At 42.6% G+C, this 26,103-nt stretch overlaps 1 protein-coding gene across 1 annotated transcript; it reads left to right on the top strand.

The window, feature by feature from the left end:
• Positions 1-1,823: 1,823 nt before the first annotated feature.
• NMT2 (N-myristoyltransferase 2) lies at positions 1,824-26,103 on the top strand. The gene is made up of 12 exons (XM_053466505.1): positions 1,824-2,011; positions 14,000-14,135; positions 17,020-17,164; positions 19,004-19,122; positions 19,872-19,963; positions 20,696-20,812; positions 21,292-21,462; positions 22,028-22,136; positions 22,988-23,158; positions 24,332-24,499; positions 24,863-25,000; positions 25,868-26,103. Exons 1-12 carry the CDS (start codon positions 1,902-1,904, stop codon positions 25,886-25,888), a joined length of 1,497 nt encoding a protein of 498 aa, XP_053322480.1. The 5' UTR covers positions 1,824-1,901; the 3' UTR covers positions 25,889-26,103.

Genomic DNA, 26,103 nt, shown 5'->3' with positions numbered 1-26,103 from the left:
TGGCAACTGCAAGCCACCACATTCGCTCCCACCGTAAGTGGGCGCAACAGGGAGTCCAGTATATGAAAATGTAAGGGTGCTTAAGGCTTATGCAGAGGTAGGAGAGACCATAGAACCACGCGAGCTGAGCTGCACTTGCCCTCCATATAGATATATTATCATTGGAACGCAGGACATGGCTGAACGCAATGGGGAGCACCTCTTATTCACTAAGGGTTCATCTTAAGGATCAGAAGTGTTATAATAAACACTGAACTTCACAGGATTACAACTGCCTAATGTAAAAAAAAAAAAAAAAAACACAACAGAAGAGCTGAAGTTGCAGCCCAGAGGCTTAATTTACTAAACATAGAGCGGTGGTTAAGTAAATATCTTGCGTTTATTAATAATGTATGCTGATGGGTCCATCCTGGAGAATGATCCTCCGTAAATTATAACCCAAACGCTAAGATCGCTCCATGGATTTCCCTGTCCCAATTATTACCGTTCGGTTGGTATAAGCAATCCGTGACCTTTCGCTGTAGATACCCATCTAGGTGCACCTGGAAAAGTCCACGGCCATCTGCTTTTACTTTTGGAACATAGCTAACTTCTCCTCATACCCCACATCCGCCTGCACGCTATTCCCACGGCAGTGAATGTGAATTTATGTCGGCTTGAATGTAAGAAATGTCTCAAACTGAAATAAGCAAAAAATGAACGGATTCAAGAGTGTTCTATATAAGTTTGGGTGATGGAGGGAGGTTCGTTTCAAGTTACCAGGCTGCTATAAAATTACACAGCTAGTGTTTGAGACATCCATTTTCCATTAAAGTAGGGCTGGCGCAGTCCTGCGGTTGGGGTTATACTTCAAGTCATTCAGCTCAGCCAGAAACCATTCAGTTATAAAGTCTGGTTTCATTCCCTACTGCAAAGGATTTGGGGGTAAAAATAGCAATTGTGTAAATTCTATAAAGGAGTGAATAATTAAGACTTGTGGAAGGAGCCGGGGAGGAGACACCTATAGACACTTATTTTTATCCTTTTATGTTGCCCGGAGAACCTTCTACTCCTTTGTAGAGCGCTTACTACTCCTTTGCTATCTCATTTTGTGGTGCTCTGGTCGGCCCCGATACATTTTGTATTCTAGGGTGCTGGGGAATAGGGACACTTGGGAGGTATGATGGGTCAAGTGCTGATGTTTCATAAAACTCAACCCCTCTGCGTGATTCTGGTGCAAAAGTGGTCTTATTACCATAGCAACTGATGGAATGTTCCGGCTGAGTAGACTGTTCATTGGTTGTTACGGTAACACTGCACCCCCTATAGATTGTAAGCAGTGTTCCCACTAAGCTGTGCGCTTGTGCGCACGCACATAGCATTTTTAGAGAGCGCACACGTCCAAAAATTGTGCGCACAACAGTTTTTCCCAATAAAAAAAAAAAATATATATATTATTTTTTTGATACTTTATGCGGTGCGGATATTGTGCGCACATAATTTTGGATTTGGGAAAATTTTTGCACAAGAGAAATTTTCTGCGCACGCCACCTAAGAAAAATTAGATGGAACATTGATTGTAAGCTCCTGTGAGCAGGGCCTTCCTCCCCTGCTGTTCTGTAACTCAAAATATGAAGTTATAAACTACTTTTCCTGTCTGCTCATTGTACAGCGCTACGGAATATGATGGCGCTATATAAATAAATAATAATAGTTTGCCCCACAATCACTAGGTTTACACAGCCCCCTAATACTCCTCCGCCGCGGCACCCCTGTGTGAAGTGGCCAGTCTGCACCTGCAATGGGCGCAGGGAAGCTCGTCCTGTGTTACCCAATGCCGGCCGCTAGAGGCCGCTGTGCTGGCTGGCTGTGCCGCTCGTGCCCCAGCTCCCGCACGGCCCCTTCTCTGTGTCTCTCTCGTGATGGCGGAGGACAGCGAGTCCGCGGCCAGCCAGCAGAGCCTGGATCTCGATGACCAGGACACCTGCGGCATAGACGGCGACAACGAGGACGAAGCCGAGCATGCGAAGGGGTAATTAACGGCCGGGTAAATTGGGGTGGCGGACGGCCCGTGCGGTCGCCTGGCTCGGTGTCTGCACCACCCGGGGGAGGATGGCACATGTATTGTGTGCCGCACATGCCGGGGCAGCAGGGGGTACGGCCGGCGAGCTGGGGCAGTGCTGGCCCCCGGGTGCAGCCGTAGGCATTGTATAGCAACCCCCTACTGCCTCTGCCAGACGCCCCCCCCTGTAATATCATACCCTGTATTAACAGTTTTGGGCATATGAACCATCCTACACCTTACCTCTGACAGGACTACAACTCCCATCAGCCTCACCCACTGGAAGCCCTAAGTGTTGCAGTTCTAACAACCGACTGGGTGGTGCGGTGCCAACCCTGGTACTTTCCTCTTTTTCTTTTAAAAAATAATAATGTAATTGCTAAAAATAATGTAGAATTACAGATAAAAATGTTGGATGATCCAGGAGTTAAATCTGTCGCTGGGGCCGGTGTCAGTCACGTCCTGGGGGCTCGCTTGGGTCATCGAGTTGGATGTAATGTTGATTTATTGTGAGCCGTTCTCTTCTGACAGATTCGCTGTTTCCATGTTAGAATTTGTAGGCCTGGATCCTCTTCTATATGACGATTCCCCCTTCCCTCCGAGCTGCCCCTCTCCCACCCCCTCCGTGTGCTACAAACACCCCGGCTCTCCGGCGGAACCTGCGCGTCTCCCTGCCCTTTGTCCTGTTTCTTTTTTTTTTTCTGGGAAATGAACTTTTTGTGCCTGATCGTTTTTTAGCGCGATGAGGATAATCTGTCGGTGTTTATCCCGCTGTACTGCGCTGCGGAATATGATGGCGCTATATAAAACAATGATGGGACTTCCACTGGCCGTGTTCTGTGACATGTTTGTCATCTTATCACTGCCTGTCCGTTCCTAGAATGTACGTAACCCCCGGCCGTCACGTTACACAGGAGCCAGGTAGCCACGGCTCGTAGATTTTTAGATTTGGCTCCTAACTTTTTGTGCTATTCTATAATCTGTGTGCTTCTTACTGGCTCCTAAACAAAATCAGGTTGGCTCTCGGATTTGCCAGTCTGGCTCCTAATTTCTATGCAGTTTATACAGCTCTGATGTAACCATTTCAGTGCCAACGAGGTCGTTATAATTTGCTAAGGGACTCGAAACATGCATGCGATAGGCATATGGCTACTGAATCCAGGAAGAGACCAACGACTGATTAAGGTCTGAGGAATAACGAAGTGGCTCTGATCTGGGTTTCTACGCAACAATTTACAATTCTAGAAAGCTCGCTATTTTCTGCTTGAGCGACAGAACCCGGTTCCAACCCATGACTTCGTCTAATACGGTTAATATATGTAATCAGCCCGTTAATTACCGTAATCTCTGAGACTGTCCCACATGGCTGTGCACATGGGCTTTTTTCTGAATTATTGGGTTTTTTTGCCAAATAGTGAGGTTTTTTAGATTGGCCTCTGAATTTTTCTGTTCATTCATATTTTCTGTTGTTTTTATAACAAAAAAATCATTTTTTCATGTTCTAAAACGGTATGTTTGGTATTTATTTTCTCCGACACCGCGGTGTACTCGATGTATCCTTATGAGTTGGTGTTAAATGCTTGAACTGAACACTATTGATTCTTGTAGGTAGCAATTTGCCCCCCCAGAGATGTCATTTACCCCCCCAGGCTCTCGTGGGGTCTCCTGTACGCCTTGCTGTATACGGGGATTCGCTGCAGTTGAAGCGTGCATCATTCGCGGTCGCTGTCACATGCTTGTTGTGTGGGAAGGAACACGGCTGTTGGTGTGGCCCGCGTGGCACCTTGTGTTCACCGTCGTGCAGCACGAGCCTGGCTAATGATTCTTTGTGCCGAGGTGGAGCGCGATGATGGCTCCCACCACAAGTAGTAGTCCCGTTTTCTCTGATCTGCAGCACGTCGCGCTGTCAATTTACAACAATTAATTATTTGCTCGGATTCCGTAAGGAAAAAAAGGTAATGAGTGCGGCGCTCGCCGGCTGAATGGACCAGAGCTGAGTTACTCTTCTAATAAAGAAATCACAGGAGTGCCCGGCCTTCTGTCTCCTCTGATTCTGTAACAAGCCCCGAAGAGCCACCAGGCTGATCAATTCTAAAGCAGTAATGGGTTAAAACTTAGACACGGTGTGCGTTCTTCACATAGCATGTGATCAGCTCGTTTTAACCGCGTCTTTGTCTGTTTAGCCGGTACAGACCAAGGGTTCTTGAGCTCTTTCAATCATCCTCAGCAATTCTCTTAGTTGATAATGCTTGTTTCGGTGCGAAACGCGTCAGACATGCCTTTTACTTCCAATTCCATTCTTTCAACTGAAGAATAAGGTTTTCCCAGCGGTTCTGCGTCAGTCGTCCGCCGCTTTATTCCCCTTCATGTAACAAGCGATCTCTAAAGATGGTGCATACTTACGATTGTGGTGAAGAGGTTTTGCCTGGAGTGGACATGCGCAGCGCATAGATCCGTTCGTACAATGTAAGCTCTGAGATGGGAATTGAGAACACAACGTGTGTTAAACCGTCGGTCTCTTAAACTCCATCTCCTGAGAGCCACACCCGGAGGTGCTGTATTTCCAAGCATAATGAGAGTTATAGTCCACAGTATGGTCAAAGTCCGTGTTTGAGCAGAGCCCTTCTTGTCTGTTTTTATATGATATACTACATTTTTATGTCTACCCATTGTACAGCGCTACGGAATACGGTGCTATATAAAACAATAAATAATGATAGTATTAGAGCCGCTGTTCATGGTATGGTGTCACAGTTAAAGAGACGCTGCCAGGCGGTTTTATAAAAGAACTCTGTAAGTACTTAAATATCCATTCTGCAAAGTTAGGGAACACATCACTAGTTATATTAAGTAGAACAGGGCTCGACAAATCCCAGGTCGTCATGGCGACTGAGAATTTTGTCCTGGCGCCTAGGTCAGGGGCTTCCAACGTGTGTCCGGCGTGCGCAGGCAGCGGTCTTACCACCTCACCTCGCGGCCGCACCACGTGAACGTTGGTCTGCCGGCCAACGCTCTTTATCCCGCCCCTTTTAAGATGTGATGCTCAAGGGGGCGGAGTCACAGAAGAGTTCCTCATGACGGGGAGAGGATTGTTACAACAGAGGAGAGCGGGAAAAAAAAAGGTGAAAATGTAAGTATTTAAAAAAACAAAATAGGGGTTCCAGGAAAGTGGATCTATATTTAAGGGGGGGGGATCCCTTGGGACGTCTTTAATTTTTGTTGTTGAAACTAATATCCTGGCTCCTAACTTTTTTAGCTGGCTCTTAGATTTGTTAAGTCCTGAAGTAGAAGTTGCAGCTCCAGAGGTGCACGCTGCTGAGCAATGCAAAGGACTGGAGGGGGGGGTATATAAAGAGGGTTCTGACGAATCCATCTATGGATCTGAATGAGGAAAATGTCACCTGCCAGATGCAGTAACGCGCGTGTGAGGTAAGGGGATTTCCTTTAAGGTATTTAATGTTTGGACAAGAAAAACTGCTGGTTTTCTTAAATTGGTCTAGCAAAAAATATTGTTGTTTTATATAGCACCATAATATTCCATAGCGCTGTACAATGGGTTATGAAGAACATCTGAGTAACCATATTTTTATCTATTGGTCTTCCCCTGGGGTTTTAAGCGTAGACCAGGATCGGACTGTATTACACGTTCAGGTGATCTAATCGGAATGCTGCAATTAGGTTCTCTGTAATAATGAATTAAGGCTAATTGAATTAGAACTTGTTTATTGAAAGGAGGAGAAATCCCCATTGATCGCTGTGACGGAAGCCTCCATCACTGGGACCACTGGAGAGGCCTGACTGCCAGCCTCCTCCCTGTTGACTACGGGCCCTGGGTTTGTAGAGACTTCTGTGGCTACCCCCAGCAGTATCATCTCATCACTGGTTGAGGGGATTATCTCCAGCAGACAGCCAGGATCTGCCACCAGGGAGTGACCACCATTGTTTCAGTTTAATGTTGTATAAATCAGTCCCCCCCCCTATTGTATTGTTTATCTCGTTACTGCCCCTGTTGTCTCTGGGAGGCAGATTAAGGGGGCGGTTTGTGTCCCAATATCTTGTTTTATGTAAATATGTGTTTTGCTGGATATCCAGCTCTGTGTGTCCAAAATAAATCAGTCTTCGTTTGGTTTTACCCTACACTGAGTCTCGGCGAGTGACTGGGGAACCGGGGAAAGTGTGGTGTCCCAGGCTAAGGAAGCACAAGTAAGCGGAGGTAGTCGGTCGGACTAGCCAGATCCGTGACAATCGCGTTATTGCAAAAAGATGTAAATGGGAATTTACAGAGAGTACTAGCATCATGTCTCTGTTACGTTGCGCATGTTCGCTGTCATCAGTGGAGTCTCGTTGAACACAACAATGTGCGGCTTGGTCAAAAAAAATGTTGCAGAAGAGGAGTCCCTCGGTTGAATAACCCTTAATAAGTGGGGTTCTCTCGTATGCTTCTTTCCCCTGCATCTCTTCTGCGTTATATTTAGTGTTTGTGACATTAGAGGCTCAGGTAAGATCTCCGTGTCTCCCACATAGCGGCTGTCTGTTATTTCGGAAGGGTTAGTGGCAGCCTGTGGCAGAGCTGGAAAGCACCGGGGTTTGGGGTTTCTTGGTTGATCTGCGTGATGTTGATGTGATAAAGCCGATGGTGAGTATGGCAGAGCACTCTCTAGGAAAATACTTTTTTATGACGAGATATGGCACGTGTCGTCTCGATATCGGTCACTGAAATTCTGAGCTCTGTATTGATTCGTTTTAGGCTGTAAACAGCACAGATGTGACCTAGAAATTATACGGCAGGAACGTCAGCAGCTGGAATGCCGGGCAATAAAAGCCGCTCGTCAGACATCCGCAGAGGGTTTTCTTTTTTCAGAAGGCTTATCTGCTGTCGCCCGTAGCCGGACGTTGTTGGTCTCCGTGTGACCTTCAGAGCAACTTCCTCTTCTATAGTCAGACTTCTGTTTTTGGGTAATGCTTGGTGAACGTCTTCGTCCTTCTACACGTTTAGTTTGAAGCTGGAAATAACCAAACCAAGACGAAAGCTGGAGTTGGCGCGAGAGTTTCAGATTCACCGAACTGACTTCGCTGTACATTATGAAGGTCCAACCCCAGCAAGCTTCTGCTCCAAGATCAGCCTGGACGGCCCTGAGTAAAGTGCATTTTAATATCGTTCACATATAAGCTTGAATTATTGGATCTGATCTCATCGTTAATAGTTTGCAGAATACATTTCTTCTCTGTTGATGGGTTGAGATTGTTGAGCCACGCAGGCTGAGCCTGGCTGATCTCCTACATACGGAAAGTCCTCCCGAGGATCTTTAAAATACTAAACAAGCGGTTTATAGTTGGCTCATAGTCAGACCATGTCCTGTTTTGGTCTTAAACCCGCATTTCTTCATTTGCTTCACTTTTCGGAGCACGGTGCACGTTGGGGTTCAGGCGCGTTATCCGTCCGCTTCGCTTTTTTCTGTTTTGTTAAAGGGACTCTCCAGTTTTCATTTATCCCCCTTGCAAACGCATGGATGGATTCCGCAGCGTTCCCCCCATATGTGTTTGGGGCCCCAACTACTTAGTTTGCAGGAGACATGTTCAGCCTCTCCCCTCCACTCATCTCCGGGGACCGACCCTGTGCATGCGCAGAATTCTTATGTTTGTTGCTTCTTACATCTATTCAACAAAATATACCTTGTTTCACTGAGTCTGTGGGTGTTTTGTTTTCTTTATCAACATGCGAAGGCAAATTAATCCGTCCTTTTTATGCCCCAAACCTGCAAGCCCCGGACAAGGTATTTCAAGCATATTGTTCTGAACAGGAGTAAAATCTGACCATGCTCAGGTCGGTGGATCACCCGGAACTGCGTTTTTAGTTATTTGGCACTGCCTCTTATTTTGGGAGCTTGTTGCTTCATCCTCTTACCAATGAATAGAGGATTGTTGGAAGAGAGAAGTGTTTTATATACAGACTCGCATTAATGAGCCTTTCTGTAGGCCTATTAACAGACATGTCATGGGGAGTAGTTACCTCTGTATAACAGCTCTAGTACAAAGCGTTGTACATGTAGAGAGTGAATGCAGTCTGTTTACTTTGAGTACCTGTTCGCCACGCGCACACGTAAACACGCTTTTGATTTGTGCCGAAAAAGATGACACTACAGCACGCACACACACACACACGCACATATACATACACACGCACCGCTGTCCATCTACTGCCATTGTAAATCTGGGACCTTATGCTTTCCTGTGGGGGCATTACAAGACACCCGTTACATCACACCCTCGCAGGAAAGCATAGGGCGCCGGATTCATGATGCAAAACCCTTGCCGCCAGGAAGTGGTTTCCAGTCACCAGACCACCATGACCAGGTGCCGGGGGATTGTCGAGCTCTGGTTTATTATATAGAAAGCGCATTTCCTGTCATGTACATACAGTACTGCTTGACAAGCGTACCATTTTGTTAATCTGATCATGATTCAGTGCTTTCTTAAAATAATTCCCCTTGTGGCATTGTGTACTGATCACTAGACACGTGCAAATGGCCCAGAAAGTTTTGGACTAATTTTTCGGTTTGTTTTTTGGCCCATTCTTTTTCAGCGAACAAATTTTGTTCCATGCCGATTTGGTTCATCTGAAAATATGAAGGCATTTTTAATTTGGGAATGGAATTTGTTGCCACTCACACATTCTCATTTCTCTCATGCTCTCTAAATGTTTCCCTACCTTCAATGCCAACCAGTTTCGCTTGTGCCGATCACTTCCGCTTACATATCTTCTTCTATCTTCTCTATTCTATTCTATCTTCAATCCTTAATCTGGTATCTTTTTTCTTCGTCCGGATCTCCACAGACATAACTCTGCAACTTCCGCCAAAATGACACCTTCCGCCTTCAATCAGAGGAGAGGACGTCACTGCAAGCACAACCATATTGCCCTTAGGTGCTGCTGTGATGTCATCTCCCTGATCCTCCAATTGGAGGAGAGGTGTCACTGCAAGGGCCATCATTTTGGTCCATTTACCTCAATAGCCTATGTGACTTAAAACTAAAAAGCTGTTCTTAAATAATAGATATGAATACATATATATAGTTAGTATATAGTTAATATATAGTTTTCCTTAGCTAAAAAGTCAAAATTGCACTCGCCCCCAGAGTTCTTAAAATGTACAACTGCCTGGGCATTCGAATGGTTAATTCTCATTATTATGTGTAATAAAGCGCTGCTGGCATTATATAAATAAGAGTATGACAATAACATCATAATAATCATGACCACAGGACTTCAGAAATCTAGTTTCTAATACAAACAAATATTTTATTATTATTATTATTTTCATGATATCCGTTATGCTGCATCATAAAGCGTAGAATTTCTCTGGGTGTTTATTACATGTAGAGTGTTTCATTACGTTGAGTAATTTAGCATTTAAACGTTGATTCTGCTTTAACGCAAGGACCTGTGACTTGGGTGTCATTCTGTCCGTTCTCCCCGGCGATCAGTCGCCGACGGCCGGCCGCACCGCTCCGTTTCCTCTGTCATTTGTATGCATGGCTTGTAATTGTTTGAGTCCAAGTACATCTTTGGTTCGAAACTGTCTCGGAGTGCAGTACAAGAGTTAGTCTGTACAACTTGTTTTCCTATTTCAGTTCCTAACGTCGGTCACCGGCGGCCGGACAGTGAAGGCATTGAGGCGCCGTCAGGTTTATGGCTTGCATGCCCCTGCGGCTTTCCTATGGGCCCCCTCCGATTTTTCCTTTTAGATTGCATGGATTTTATTCTAGAGCTCCCCCTCTCAATAAGGAGATGTATTCTGTCTGTCTGAACTAATAATCACCATGTAGACTTCCATTTCTGTGCTGCTGGACGTACCAAAAACAAAAATAAAAAGTCTGTATTTTCCCCTTAATATGCACATTCATTCGCCTGTCTGCTTCTATAAAGCTCATTCCCTTTTTTCTTCTGTGTCCCTTATGACAAAGCCCCTGTTATCTGAGTAAATGGGTAATAAGGAACCTTCCCTGAGCTTGGTTTGGTACTCCATACTTAACTCTAAAGGAACCCTCCATGCACATTCCAGATGTTACCGAGAGTTACCTTTGGCAGCGGGTTGCTTTAAGATGATGTTCTGTGACTCTGTCCCATCACCGTATCTCATTGTCAACCTGCCAAAGAAAGAGGAAAGAACTCTGCCGGCAGCTGTCTGTCCTTCAGTAGCAGCCATATCCCTCCTGTTTGCCTTTGTGTATCTTAATACTGTGGAATCTGATTGCTTTCTACGGCAGCCATGGGACGATATACATATTGCGAGAATTCCCTGGGTGTCATTTATGAAAATGTTTTTTGTACCGTAAATCCCTTCTGAGCAGTAATAGAGTGGATGCGGATTACATGTATGCTTTGGAGACAATTAGTGAACAATTAATTGCTATTTTTTTTTTCCGAAGCCAGCGCTATATATATTTTCTTTTCGTTGTATTGGTGGACATGTTAAAGCTGATATGCTAAGAAAATTTTACTTGACATCAGCTGATGGAAGTGCTTTGGGTCTTCGGCCCCCATTCCCCGGGGAGATCCGTGGGTACCGGCGGCAGCACTGGAGGATTGTTGCTGCTGAACCCCCCTGGTTCGCTTGGCACCAAGACTGCTGTTGTGTATAATACTGCCTCTTCCTCTTATTATAAGGCACTGGACTCGGGTACACAATAATATGTCCTGTACGTTCACTATATTTTCATGCAGTACTTCTGTAGAAAGGAAATTATAACCATTGTACATATTACTAAAACCATGGCGGATAGACAACAAAAATACCGTAGCTCCTACAATTTTTTATGCTTTTAGTGGATCAAAAGGGACAAAAGCCCTAGACACAGCAAGCAAAATAAAATATACTATTATCAACATATGGAAGGCCAAGGTACACACACAGACACGAGGTACATCACAGTTTGGCACAAACGCACACACATATACACTTCATTGATTTCTTTGCTAACACCATACACTAATACACACTCACATGCTGACACTCATGCTGATGCCTTACTGTAACATAAACAACACCATTAACGCTAGCACCACACATACACTGGCTAACACTATACATATACACACATACACCCTGATACTACAGTATACTCACAAACACACACTGACTCCAGCACTATATATATACACACATACACACTACTCCCCCTCTCACACTCCACACCACTGCTTATCTTTTACCACTATGCTTTTGTGCGCAGTGAAGCGAGTGACGTGAGGCATCCGGTGGGGTCACGTGACGTCCGTTATGTGACCCTGCTGGGCGCCTCACAGCACCCACTACACCAGATTCATGATGGCAGCCCTGCAAAACCCTGGGCGCCAGGAAGAGGTTTCTAGTCGCCATGGTGACCTGGTGCCCAGAGACTGTATTATGTGATGCACAATTGGCTTTAAACTTGGCCTGTGTGAATAGCTTAGTCGTGTTTCTTTAGATAAAATATAAGCAGTTAATAATGTTGTCACCCCAATAAAATAATAGAAACACTATGAAAACTGACCCTGCCTCCAGCGTCCGTCAAACTGAAGATGATCACAGCACACACAGGGTTAAATAAATAATGTCTGGGTCTTGGATCAAAATACGTGCAATGCCAGATTTAACCCTTTTGTGTTACGAGGAATGGTTCACCTATAATAAAAATCAATGTGATTTCTAAGCATAAGGCTCACCCCTCACTGTAGTTCTGCGAGAGACTCCTGCAGCAATGTGTATTGTATGCTGGAAGCTGGTGTTCGAGCTGTTACCAAGGTTACGTTGGATGCTGTTCCTAAATCTTACACTCCAAGTCTTCAGCCTGAAAAATCCTTCAGCTAAATTCAGATGAATCCTTCATGCAGGTGCATGGGCTAGCGTACATTTCAATAACGCCATAGACTGCCAGCATTCATAGTATTTTTTGTTCCTTTATAGAGAAATTATTTCTGCAAATGTAAGTCAGTTTGATTCAGGATTATACTCACCAGCCAAAGCTTTATATGTGATCGCGTTTGGCATTCTTATGATATTACATCTGATTCGTTTTTCAACGTAGTTGTGAAGTGCTGTATAGGCAGTGTTTGGGGGTCACCATGGACCACTCATAGGGCAACCAAGCTACTTTGTGGCAGATGCTTTTAGTAAGAAGATGCAGTTGATTATTAAAATGTTACAAGACATTATTGTTCATAGGGCTGCAACTAACGATTATTTTAATAATCGATTAGTTGGCCGATTATTTTTTCGATTAATCGGATAAAAAAAAACAATATGCAAATTTTTCGTTTATTTAAAATAATTTAATGAACTGGATGTTAAAAAACAACTTAAAATTTACATTAACATTCTTATTTTGTTATGATGTAATAAAAAACAATATTTTCAAAGTACAAGAACCCAAACACAATATTTATGAAACAAAATAACCCCAAACATTCTGAAAAGAGGTGGACTATTACTGTTCAAGGAACTTTGCACCCAGCACTTTGCACCCAGCACTTTGCCCCAGCCCTGGCACTTTGCACCCAGCACTCAGCACTTTGCACCCAGCCCTCAGCACTTTGCACCCAGCCCTGGCACTTTGCACCCAGCACTTTGTACCCAGCACTCAGCCCCAGCCCTGGCACTTTGCACCCAGCAAGCACTTTGCACCCAGCACTCAGCACTTTGCACCAGCACTTTGCACTCAGCCCTGGCACTTTGCAGCCAGCCCTGGCACTTTGTACCCAGCACTGGCACTTTGCACCCAGCACTTTGCACTGTGCCCCTGCACCCAGTCTCCAACTCTGCCCTGCACCCAGCCCTGCCCCCACATTCTGCCCTGCCCCCACACTTACACCCTGCCCTGCACCCACACTCACACCCTGCCCTGCATCCCCACCCCCACTCTGCCCTGCACCCAGTCTCCCACTCTGCCCTGCACCCACACTCACACCCTGCATCCCCACCCCCACTCTGCCCTGCACCCAGTCTCCTGCCCTGCACCCACACTCACACCCTGCATCCCCTGAAACCCCACCCCCACCCCACCGTGGACCCCCACCCCACCGTGGACCCCCACCCCCGCGAATCGCTCTGTGCGAATGGAGCCACTCGCACAGAGCGAACCGCTCTGTGCGAATGGAGCCACTCGCACAGAGCGAACCGCTCTGTGCGAATGGAGCCACTCGCACAGAGCGAATCGCTCTGTGCGAGTGGCTCCATTCGCACAGAGCGATTCGCTCTGTGCGAGTGGCTCTGTGCGATCTGTGCACATAGACATGAAGAATACTTACCTCCGGAACGCGTCACATCCGTCACGTAGCTAGAAGGCGGAGACTGCAGAGCGTGTAGCAGAAGCGGGGAACGCTCGCGGAGGTAAGTAAAAGGAGCCGAGTGCTCCAACAACGAATCGATCACTCGATTAATCGATAACGGAAATCGTCGACAACGATTTCCGTTATCGATTATTATCGATTTTATCGATTCGTTGTTTCAGCCCTAATTGTTCACCAATAATTAGACCTTAGCAGAGAATCACATAATTGGATCATCCCAGCGACAGCTTCATTAAACACTGCTTGGGGATTTCGTCACTAAAGTGGGAGATGGCAGGAGATTTCAGCTCCCTGATATATTAAACCCCAGCGAGCTTCTCTTGCATGAAGAGCTTGCATCTTGAAAACGTTCTTATGGATTGAACTATGCATTACGCATGGCCTGTCAAGCTCCATTTGAAGGAGGAACCTGTTTATCCCCTCATAATACATACTGAAGTTGGTGAGCTGAAGCAGCTTTAGTGAATAAACCCTTCTCTCTTCTGCTATACTCTATATGTTCTATTGTAGATATCTAGAAATAAAATCAAATGCTTCGCAAACAGTGTCAATGTATATTTGTATAGGACTGTGAGTGTGACATTGCAAAGCGCGGCATGTAATATTTTTTCTCTACAATTTACCAACAGAAGTCCTGCTGGAGATCTCGGGGCCAAAAAGAAAAAGAAGAAACAGAAGAGGAAAAAAGAAAAGCCAAATTCTGGGGGGACCAAATCTGACTCTGCATCTGATTCACAAGAAATTAGAACACAGCAACCTTCAAAAGTGAGTGTTCTGTTGATCAGCACATGGAATGTGATCCAGACATAGAATCGTCATCGGAGACATGTTTGTCTAATTAAATCTGCCTTCGGGATCATATGTACTTGTTATTTCTAAAACACTGTAATTATTTGAAATGCTCGTAGATACTAGAGTTATCAATTAGGGACTTACTGTATTTTGCATGGATAACTATCATAACATAATTATTTACCCACCTGTCCTGAATTTACCTATTTTATTCTCAGTAAACTTCTGCTGTAGGACCAGAACGTTTTAATGGGGCTGAAGAATAATGGGACTTCTGGGAATAAGAATATAGTCTATATGGTTACACTTTTAAGAATCTAGCAAGGCGAGGGGTCCACATTAGCAGGAGACAATCATGAAAACTATATTAAGACATGTATCAAACATCACATTTTCCTCACCTTCCTGGTGAATCTCAGAGCCCAAATAAAACTGTTCTTCTTGTGTTGACCAATGTGAACGCTTTGGTTTTGTTGCTGTTGGAGACTGTCTGCTGCCCCACAGAAGGGAGTGCGAGGCTCATCACTTCTATAAGTGGTACCCAGTAAAGATGTTAAGTGGATGTTGCTGATGTCAAGTTGGACACGAAGGCTGCATCACTGGACAGTTATCTCTTTCAGACACTGATTCACCCGTAGGATTACTCTCAATGTTAATATATATCTCAAAGCAATGTTCACAATGACTTATGCCCGTCATCCCTGCCAGGGTATGGGCTCCCAACTGCAGATCTTCAGAGTCATTCTCTCTGTCCTGAGCCATTCTCTCTAGCTGGTTCCAGATGTAGCCCATGTTTTTGGTGTTCGCCTCAAGGTCACGTTGACAGGTGTTTCTTGGACATTTTTCTCCACTTGCCATGAGGGTTCCACCTCAGTGCCTGTCTGGTGATGTTGGTTGGCCGTTTGCATAGAGTGTGCTGTATCCAGACCCACCTTCTCTTCCTGATTCACAATAGCTCTCCTTTATTATTATTTTAAATTCTGGACCTGTGAAGTGGGTTACATATACATATATATATATATATATATATATATATATATATATATATATATATATATATATATATATATATATATATATATATATATATATATATATAGTAAAAACATACTCTATAAAGAAATAGATTCTCCACCTGGAAGCTGATTTTCTGAGTGTCTGTCCAAATGCCATTCTATCCCTTCAGTTTTCAGAGACATTTAAACTCAGCAGAGGTGTATATGGTACGGACAAAGAAGCGTATCACATAGTTACATAGTTATATAGGCTGAAAAAAGACATGCGTCCATCAATTTCAGCCTTTCCTATATCTGTTAATTTGTTCCTGTTGATCCAAAAGATGTTATAGATGGAAATGTTTCATAGACTAGCGGCTCCCTTTTTTTATTTAGTTGTACTTTTACTTGGCAACTACTTATTCGGTCATTAAAAATGATCTAATCCAGAAGCACCTTCCTCTATGAAGAGGTTTTATACGCATTGCTCAGACTATACAATTTACCTGTGGTTTGAATTATTTATTGCTTCTTAGTGCTCTGTGCCCTTGATAGATGTAAATTATCACTACACAAGTTGAGATGGTTTAACTCGGGGTCATTCGGGACAAGTGAAATAAATAATTTGTTTAAAGACGAGTGTTAGCCAGCGTTGTGCGGTTGCCATTCGTGTCTGTAACAGATTTATGTTGCAATATCAGAATTAAACATCTGTTAGGAAGATTACAATGTTTTTATTCTATTTCTCTTAAAGGGGCATGATCTTTTTTCTTAAATATCCTATTTAATATTAAAGCAAGGGTAGAATATCGAAAGGATCAAGTTGTATGTAAGGCTAGCAGCACCTAGACAACCCAAATAATATATTATATACACACTGCCGTCACTTAGAAATCTCCTTGTTTTGGGAAGAAAATTAAATTCTGTCCATTAAAATAACATGAAATGGATCAGAACTCCAGCGCAGACGGTGTTAATGTTGTGAATGACTATTGCAGCTGTAAACGGCTGATTTTTAATGCAATATCTTCATAGGAGTACAGAGTCCCCTCATCACTCCCATCACTCCCATCACTCCTGTGTTCCAAAGTCATGTTGGATGTTCGCTAATCTAAGTTTAAAAGGCTGACTGACTGTTAGAAAACCCTTTTGCCACAGCTAGAAATGTCATTGTTTTCCGTTAAAACGGCTAAATGACCCCAACCTTTTGAATGGTAGTGTATATATGTATATATCGTGAATCAGTTATTAATTGAATAAATATCCGGCTGGTTATCTTGGGAAAGTGTCTTGTGAATGAATGATTACTTAAATATAAAATGTCTGTTGGCAAACAGAAAAGATATAAAAATCATGCAGTTTTAATAACGCAACACTTTGTATAGCTATAGGCAGCAATAAGAAGCACCAATCCTAGTATTTATTGTCTGATCCCAGACCCTTCCCAGAAATAATTAAGGCTACAGGAATATGTATTATATGTATGTTTACTGTTGCTGTGGGAAGTGGTGTATGAGGACGTGGCTTTCTGCATTTTGATCATTTTTTTAGTGGTAGATGTATTAATTAATGGTGGTGTTTAGTTTGAAGCTATAAGGTATAGATGTATTGTACACTCGTTATCTTATAGAGCGATTCCATTCTCTTTGTACCATTGTGTCAGATTTCTTTATCACCAGTCATTCGCTCACTTTGTGTGTTATATGTTGTTATTGTTTTATATAGCACCGTCATATTCCAAAGCGCTGTACAACGTTTTCTGTTTGCTTTCCTGTACCCACTTAGATGTGTTGACGGCTGCTAGCTTTACATTATTCTGCATTTCTTAACTATTTCTTAACCACTTTTATTTATTTTTGCAGAATCCAGCCATTCCAATGCAAAAGCTTCAGGATATACAGCGAGCTATGGAGTTGCTTTCTGCGTGCCAGGGACCTGCAAAAAACCTTGACGAGGCAAGCAAACGTAAATACCAGTTTTGGGATACGCAGCCTGTGCCCAAACTTAGTAAGTTGGCAATAGGGCAATCGCAGAAAGCTATGTAACATGTGCTTGTGATTTGGAAGGTATTTCTTGAATGCAGGGTTATCATTTACACTGGGCAAAAAAATAAAACCATGCCATGTTATTCCCATGTGTGCCAATAGCGTGTTTAACTAGCAAATATCTGGAAAGTTAGATGAATTATGTTTATATTTATTATTGTCATTATTATTATTTGTTTTATATAGCACCATCATATTCTGCAGCGCTGTACAACGGGTAAACAGGGCCTAACAAGGGGTATTTAACATAACCAACAGACAAAACAAGGGGAACCTGCTCAAATGAGCTTGCGATCTGTATTTTGGAGCGTTTAAAAAAACCGCTACACTACTTTTCCTTCTTCTTATATAGTTTACCATTAAGATAACATGAATGCCAAAGCAACCTTGTCTAGTTGGCGACCGTACTCGGTAAATTGAATGAAATAATGGGTAGCTATCCTGGATGATTCAGCTTCTCGGTGGACAGAATTGCTTTCCATAGTGATTCATTTTTAAAGGTCAATTTTGTGGGGGAGTTTTTCTGGTTTTTTTTTTATTATTATTATTTTATTTTTCTTAGAAAATGAAGTAAAAGAGTATTTTTCCCCCCATCGGGATCTTGGAATCACGGACTGCATACTAATTAAGCAGGATTTGACTTAAAGGGAGATCAAGGTCATTGAAAAGATAAAAGGGGGGAGAAAATGGCACAATGCAATCTGAATATCATAAAGTGAGGCATATACCTTGATATTAGAAATATATTCTCATGACAAAATATGATGCACAGGGTTTTGTATCCGTTAAAGCACATGATGGTTCCTCGATATATGTATTTAAAATAAGTAAAACAGAAAACATACTGCTGTCTGTAGTTAAGGCTGCAAGGTTGTCTTCTAATCTGGACACTTATAATGCGGACGGGCTGCGGGATGGCGGTAACGGGTTGTGCTCATCGGTATGCAGCGTTCAATAGTGGATCTATCGACGTGTGCCGGTGGTTGAGTTTCACGTGATACCTGGCAGTCAGAGAATGGTCTCTGAGACGCGGGATCTATGGGGGTCTAGCTTTGCACTCAAATGTGAACCTGGTGATCTTAATGCCAAGTACTTGTCGCTGCACATGACGTCCGTACACGCTGCATGGCCACGATCATACTGGCTGAAAACAATGTCATGTCTTCTAGAGAGAGAGGCACTAGCGCACTCCTCGTTTAAGTACAGATTAAAGATAGTCAGTTTGTTTCACCGGGACAATGACCTGGAGAAACAGGAGAGATTCATAGAAAGACCAGAATAACGGCTCCCTGCGTGCCTTCACATACATACATACATACATACATACATACATACACTCACACACTTACACCTACCTCTGGGGCACTATGCAGCAGTGTATTTGCTTATGTCAGCAGCACGTGAAGCAGTGTTTACCCTACTTCTGTGTAATATCAGTGCATATGATTAAAAAAAAAAGATTTATCATCTGAATAAAAAAAAGACTAAAACATGTTTATTATTTGGAGAGTGGTTATGATTTATTGATTTATGGCACGTCTGTTATATTTAGTAACAAATCAGATCTCCCAATATTGAAGTTATAGCGTGTGGTATATAATATAATGATAATATAATGTCTACTAAGTGTGGTAAAGGATTACTCTGCAGGCAGCGGGAGATGTGACAAGCCTTGGGGAGGTTATACTAGCCCACCCAACTCTTTTCTCACCTTTAAGTATATCTTTTAGGTGGCCATAATTTTACCTCCTGTAACGTATACTTCTAGTAAATGAATAACCATAATATTTTATCATGTCAGACGAACTTGTAACGTGTCACGGTCCCATCGAACCCGATAAAGACAACGTGCGTCAGGAGCCATATTCTTTGCCTCAGGGTTTTATGTGGGATACGCTGGATTTGGGCAATGGCGAGGTGGTAAGTGTATCTGCATTCATTTCATTTCATCTAGCTTTAATTGAGAATAAGAGTCCAAGTTGTCATTTATGGAGTAATGAAAAAATGGAACAGGAAACTAGGAGTTGTGTTATTGGTGAAGCTCAGCTCTTGAGATCCTAATTTTTTTTTTTTGAGCAAATAATGGATTTCAGTTTAAAACACTGCAAACAATGAATAAATAAAACGCACGGTCTGTCTGTCTGTCTGTCTGTCTATCCATCCATCCATCCAGTATATATAATAATGGGCATTTGTAAATCCATTCAGCTGTTTTTTACATACGAGAAGTAAGCTCATACAGCTCGTACAGCTTGCATTCTAAAATAAATAGTTAGGAAAGCTCCTCTGATATCCTGCACATGTTATTAATTAACAACAACATTGACCTCATGCACTGAGACGCTACATTTATTTGTTTATTCGGCTGAAACAAAAACATCACAAAAATAGCAATAGGTGATTGGAAATATTTGAACAATGCGGATTTGTTTATTCGTGAGGACTGCCCTCGGAGCCTCGCAGACTATCTGTCCGATAGCGGTCCCCTTTAGGACGACAGCAATGACCAGAACCAAGAGACGGGACAAGGGTTGGCCAAGTGACTTTTTTAGAGTAATTTGCTTTCTAAAATTATTGTTCACGTTCTCTGGCATCGTAGCCAATGTGGCTCTACGCTTAATAATATAAAGTGCTTTATTGTTTAATGTTTTATACGGGCCTTTTCCCAGCTGAAAGAACTGTACACGTTGCTGAATGAGAATTACGTGGAAGACGATGATAACATGTTCAGATTTGACTATTCTCCTGAATTTTTACAGTGGTGAGTATCCAAAAACCTAACTGCTAAGAAGTTACCTACGTTTTAGCTGCAAACCCTTAAACGCTTGAGGCCGTTAGCAACATCTTTATGGAGCATCCCAGTATATGTATCCATATATCAGTTAAACTAGATTTCACTAAAGCAGCTTTTTTTTTTTTTTACTATGAAAGTTTTGAATGGAAACTACCCATAACTATGAGTGTATAATGTCATAGCCGCAAGCGTATAGTGTCATAGCTACGCGTGTATAGTGTCATAGCTGCGCGTGTATAGTGTCATAGCTACGAGTGTATAGTGTCATAGCCGCAAGCGTATAGTGTAATAGCTACGCGTGTATAGTGTCATAGCTGCGCGTGTATAGTGTCATAGCTACTAGTGTATAGTGTCATAGCCGCAAGCGTATAGTGTAATAGCTACGCGTGTATTGTGTCATAGCCACGAGTGTATAGTGTCATAGCTACGAGTGTGTAAAACATAAAGTGATAGGTCCATATTATCCTCAATGTTAGAGGAACATCATGGGGTCAACAGAAGTAGGGATCCTTGAAATAGTAGAATAGTTGCCCAGTCGCTTTGAACCTCTGGAAACAGTTTCTTATCCATGTCTCAACATTTGGAATAAGGAAAGGGATATGCATTTTTTATTTGGACATCCCCAGCATGCGCTAATAAGAAAACAGTGCTTCATGTTCTGTAGCGATAAGCACTTTAAACGCTGAATGTTTCTAACAGGGCACTGCGTCCTCCTGGCTGGTTGTCTCAGTGGCACTGCGGCGTCAGGGTTTCCTCCAACAAGAAGTTGGTTGGCTTCATAAGTGCTGTTCCTGCTACCATCCGTATATATGACAAGTAAGTCAGCCAGACCTAAACATATATTACGTAGCCATATGCAACACATACATGTTCATTTCTTTTTGTTAGAGTGAAATAAGGTTCTGTTAATGACATAAATCAGCTGTGGCCGGGGAGCTATGTTCTCATTACGGTGACTGTAAATTAAGATTACTTCCCACTAGCTGCCTGTTACACCATGTACTGCGGACTCGCACAGAAAAATACATTGCCCCCTGTTAGATCAGTTTCTGAAGTTAGTTTGTAAATGAGTCTACAAATAGAGCTGTTGGTCCCTTGCTACACGTCACCGGGGACATCTCTTTTGGTTACATGAAGGGCCGAATTCTGGGACATAATGGTATTTTGAATCGGGATTATTCACCTTGGAAACGAGAAGAATGCTCTTTTTAGATAGGCGTCAAAGTGTCAGCGCGGTCTGCGTGCGGCTGTGACGTTGTGGAGCACTTACTCCTCCTTTTGTCTTTGCATGTCAGTATAAAGAAGATGGTAGAAATCAATTTCCTTTGTGTTCATAAAAAGCTGCGATCGAAGCGCGTGGCTCCTGTGTTGATACGAGAAATCACAAGAAGAGTGAACATGGAGGGGATATTCCAGGCCGTTTACACAGCAGGTGTTGTTCTCCCAAAGCCTGTGTCCACATGCCGGTACGTAGAAAAGCAAAGATGGAATACGGATATGCAGTCGGTTACTGTCAAAATAACCACTGTAGGCAGTACTGCGCAGGCACGTTCACGCCGCTACTGCATTTTCCTGAACGATTTGTATTTAGTTATATATATATAAGGTACAACAGAACGATTGCGCACAAATTAGTGAAGCGCTGTGAAACTTTTTTGAGCTGTTGGATCATGAGGTCATAGCCATGAGTGTATAGTGTCATAGCCGTGAGTGTATAGTGTCATAGCCATAGGCTTACTTAATCGTTTTCTTAAGAGTAAAAAAAAACACATAGTGTAATGCCAGAGTGACGTCAGACGGTCAGATATTGTGTGCCAACAAATAAAGAATACCCGAAGAGGGCAATGAAGGCAGACCCTTGTTTTTCTTAACAATAGAGAAACTAATTTTGTATGCAGCTTTCTTTCTACCTAAAAGCCCATCTGTTCCGAGGCAGTGTTTAGAAATGTAACGATTGTAACGTGCCATTAAAACCGTGCTGGCTTTGCAGTAGCTATTTCATATGTTAGTAAATGAGCTTTCCTCTTCTAGGTATTGGCATCGGTCGTTGAATCCCAGGAAACTGGTAGATGTGAAGTTTTCTCATCTCAGTCGAAATATGACATTGCAGAGGACAATGAAACTGTATAGACTGCCCGATGTAAGTGACCCCCAGCGGCTGCCGGCACATCATACGCGGCGGGTCTCATGTGTTTGTGATTAGGAGGGCTCTTGGCATGGAACAGAAGAGCTTTCTGAGCGGCAGCAGTCAGAGAGATCGATATAAAATAATCATTTATCAGATTTTCAGCTTGGTCATAACATTGTGTGTTAATTCTGTGCTCTGCCGTAGGCATCTTCTCATACACCTCATTAAGAAATATTTGTTGATGTTACGGTATTTGTCCCTTTAAGCTTCTAATATTTTACAATAACTTTGGCTTCTTTTAACTATTTAAAATGAAAGTCCCGTGGACTAGATATTTTTTATGTTAGCATTATATGTAGATGGTATAGCATGTGGTATAGCGTATCCATCTTTTGCCCTACTTTACCCAGAGCAAGGGTATAGCAGGGTTTACAAAAGCACTAGGTGATAAACCCTGAGTAATTCTGTTTTACTGCAGTATGATAAGGGTGTATGTGTATATGTGTATATATATATATATATATATATATATATATATATATATATATATATATATATAGTGCAAGATTCTCCTTTAAAGCCTTTGCAGTATTGTAGTAGTGTTCTGATTTAACATGCATACCTCAGAGGTCAGCCAGGGTTCTCGAGCGTCACTTCTCTGGGCAATTTGTATCACTTCTTGTAAGTAAACACGATGAGCTGCTGCGTAAGGGTTGATTTACTCAATCTGCCTGGAGCTACAGACTCTTCGTTATTGCATGCTGCTCTAATTATAGTATCCGCTGGAGTCCAGAATAGTATTAAGGCGTGCTGGTATAACATGTTATTAACGTTGCTCATTTCTTTCTTTTCTTCCTCTTAAGGCCACAAAGACAGCAGGCTTAAGACCAATGGAAAGAAAGGACGTTACAATGGTGCAGAATCTGTTAAATAACTATTTGAGTCAGTTTAACCTTGCTCCTGTCATGAATGAAGAAGAGGTGTTGCATTGGTTTCTTCCTCAGGATAACATTATAGACACCTTTGTTGTTGAGGTAGGTTCCAAGCGTTGTGGGGCTCTATTCAATGACCCGTCTAAAAAAGTGCTAAATGCTAAAACCATTCTCGCCAGCAATCGATTCAACACCCAGGGCACGTGGGGAACTGATCAAACGCACATACAGGCTCAGCAAGCGTAATACCCTCAGGTTGAGTGGTGACCACCACGTGTCAAAGAAAAACCTCTGGGCATCCACTTGAGATCAAAGCAATTGAACAATCACAGTAAACTGGCTGTAAAAATGTTTCCAGATCCCCTTTATACAAACTGAAACGTGATAAATAATAATTCCCAAAAAGGACCTCTGAGTAACAAAAAAAAGGCATAAACGCAGAAAATATGAAATCATTTCATATCATATCCCTATCTGCTAGAAATGCCGATTGGAAAGATAATGTCCAGAAATTGTTTCATATTTAGTAGATTGTATAGGACTGGGTTAGCCTGGATGTAATTTAGCTTCGGAAGACATATATTTAAAAAAAAAATTTGGTGTTTATATATATTTTTAATGATCTTCCCCTTTCATATGGGTAACACGGTGTCTTTGACTTCTGTCAGCAAGTACGTTATGATGATTATTATTATTATTATTCATTCAACATTGTAACAGAATTGAATTATGAAGATTATCAGAAACCTGTCCGTCTTTATCAGACTTTGGCTTACTTCAATGAACATTTGTTTCTGTTTCAATTTTGAAATCAATTAAGAAGCTTGTCCCTTTAAACGTAACTTTCTTACCCTGGCCAACCCCAGCATTGGCTCTTGCAGAAGCACGGGACCCCCGTGCGTATGAGCAGAAATCACAGAAATCCAGCGCTGGCTCCGCTAGACTCTGCATGCGGGGGTCTGTTTAGTGTAACGTTTTCCATTGACTTCATTGGAAGTACTTACTGCCCCTGATTGACGGCTTACGCAGCTAATCAGTGCCAAAAAAATCGGATCAGTTAAGTGGCAGGGGTGTCATGGACACTGATAATGTCCCCTTTAAGCATCAGCTATAGCATGGGAATTACGGCACATGTCAATTATTTGTTCTGCTATATGGCATGTATAGAGTATAGAGTGACATTTAAGTGGTTTTGAATGTCTGTGTATTTTAGCTCTATATTGTCCACTCATCCACTTTTTGCAGCTAATTCACTATTATTTCATCTCTCCCCAGAACTCAAATGGTGCTTTAACAGACCTTCTCAGTTTCTACACATTGCCCTCCAGCGTTATGCACCATCCAGTCCATAAAACTCTCAAAGCGGCTTATTCATTCTACAACATCCATACAGAGACTCCTTTGTTGGACCTAATGAATGATGCACTAATTATTGCCAAATTGGTAAGTTAATTGATTGCATGCTACCTTGGTTGCCAGTGGCTGCTAATTTTTCCTTAAATTCAGTAGATCATGTTTAAGTTGTGCTCTGGGATGGACTGACTTATGAAAGGTGCCAGAGGACGACGACTTTTTCAGCTGTACGGCGCAGGACCTCAAGACGCCCATCTGACCTCTATAAAAATCAGCGGTGTCTGAATGCTGGGAAGCGGGCAGCCGCTTGAGAAGTGATAAACGTGCATCAGGTTTCTCTCCCGAAGCGTTGTTAGCTTGATTTGATATTGCTTTGATCCCGATTGAAAGTAATATTCGTGTGACGGTGCATATTGAGGGGCTGTAGGTTAACATCTTTCTTTGTCTTGGCAGAAAGGATTCGATGTGTTTAATGCTCTCGATTTAATGGAAAACAAAAGTTTCTTGGAAAAACTGAAGTTTGGTATAGGCGATGGCAACCTGCAATATTATCTGTTCAACTGGAGGTGCCCGGCTATGGAATCCGAAAAGGTGATTTACAAAATAGGTTCAGAGATGTAAGGGTCAGAGAGTCATGTGGTGCACGGATACATTCTTCATGTATATACAGCCTATGGCCCTAAAGAGGAATCGTCGCAGGTTCCAGCGTCATCTTCTTGTTTCTCAATCATTGTAATTGTTTTGGAGATATTTGGTTTAGTAACTAACCCCAGGAGCGTTGAGAGCTATGTCTCAAAGTGGAACCAGCAGCATGATCCAGTCATTTTACTGCCTTGTATTCCTCCATTCTCCTCATCCACCTATAAAGGCTTATTTAACCTAATCACCAAATGAACAATGGGGGAGAGATAAACAGTCAACTAACATACCCATGGTAAACATGAAATATGGACGGGGGTCCTGTTTTCATGTTAAATCCATTTTGCATGGATTCCAGTTAATTTTACCTCAGGCATAGTTTAGTTATCAGAGTTCGGAAAGAGGCTTTTGTCATTTAACTCCTTCCAAGCGGGCTCTGCTGAAAGCAGGGCCCGTACCGCAGTATGCTTCTCGCACATGCTCAGAAGGCAGCCAGGAGAATTCCAGTAACGAGGCATTGTGTGCTTCCGTATGTATGCAGTAAAACATATTGGTGCAAGCTGAACTTCTAATATAATGCTATTTATGTAGGGCTTGACATATATATTTCCTATTTTAAAATGGAGAAACAATGATCTGATTTAAACAAAAATGCATTATTCAAAAGCATAAAAAAGAAGTGATGTCAGCTCTTTGTGTCATAAAACATATGATGTCAGGGTCACCTAAGGATAAATGTAAACCCTGGAATTTTGCATTCCAGGGAAAGAGCTAAATAAACTAGGAGTTCTTAAATAGTACCCTTTTTTCCCCCTGCAGGTTGGTCTAGTGTTACAGTAAGAGCGCCATGTATTTTCTAAACATCTGCAGTCACCAGAGGTACTCACCAAGAGCCGCGATCAGAAGCAAAAAGCACAAAGCGAAGGGGTAAAGAAGACCAAAAGACCATGGCAGTATGGAGCACCTTCCCAGAAAAGGCTTTGCGGATACCATTTGGTGCAGTCATTGTTTTTCGCATGACGCACGGGCAATTAAAAGTGAAAAAAAAAAATAAA

Source organism: Spea bombifrons, chromosome 5, assembly GCF_027358695.1.
Source record: "Spea bombifrons isolate aSpeBom1 chromosome 5, aSpeBom1.2.pri, whole genome shotgun sequence".
Lineage (NCBI taxonomy): Eukaryota > Metazoa > Chordata > Amphibia > Anura > Pelobatidae > Spea > Spea bombifrons.
Note: the sequence above shows the minus strand (reverse complement) of the source record. Positions and strands in the feature narration are given on the sequence as shown.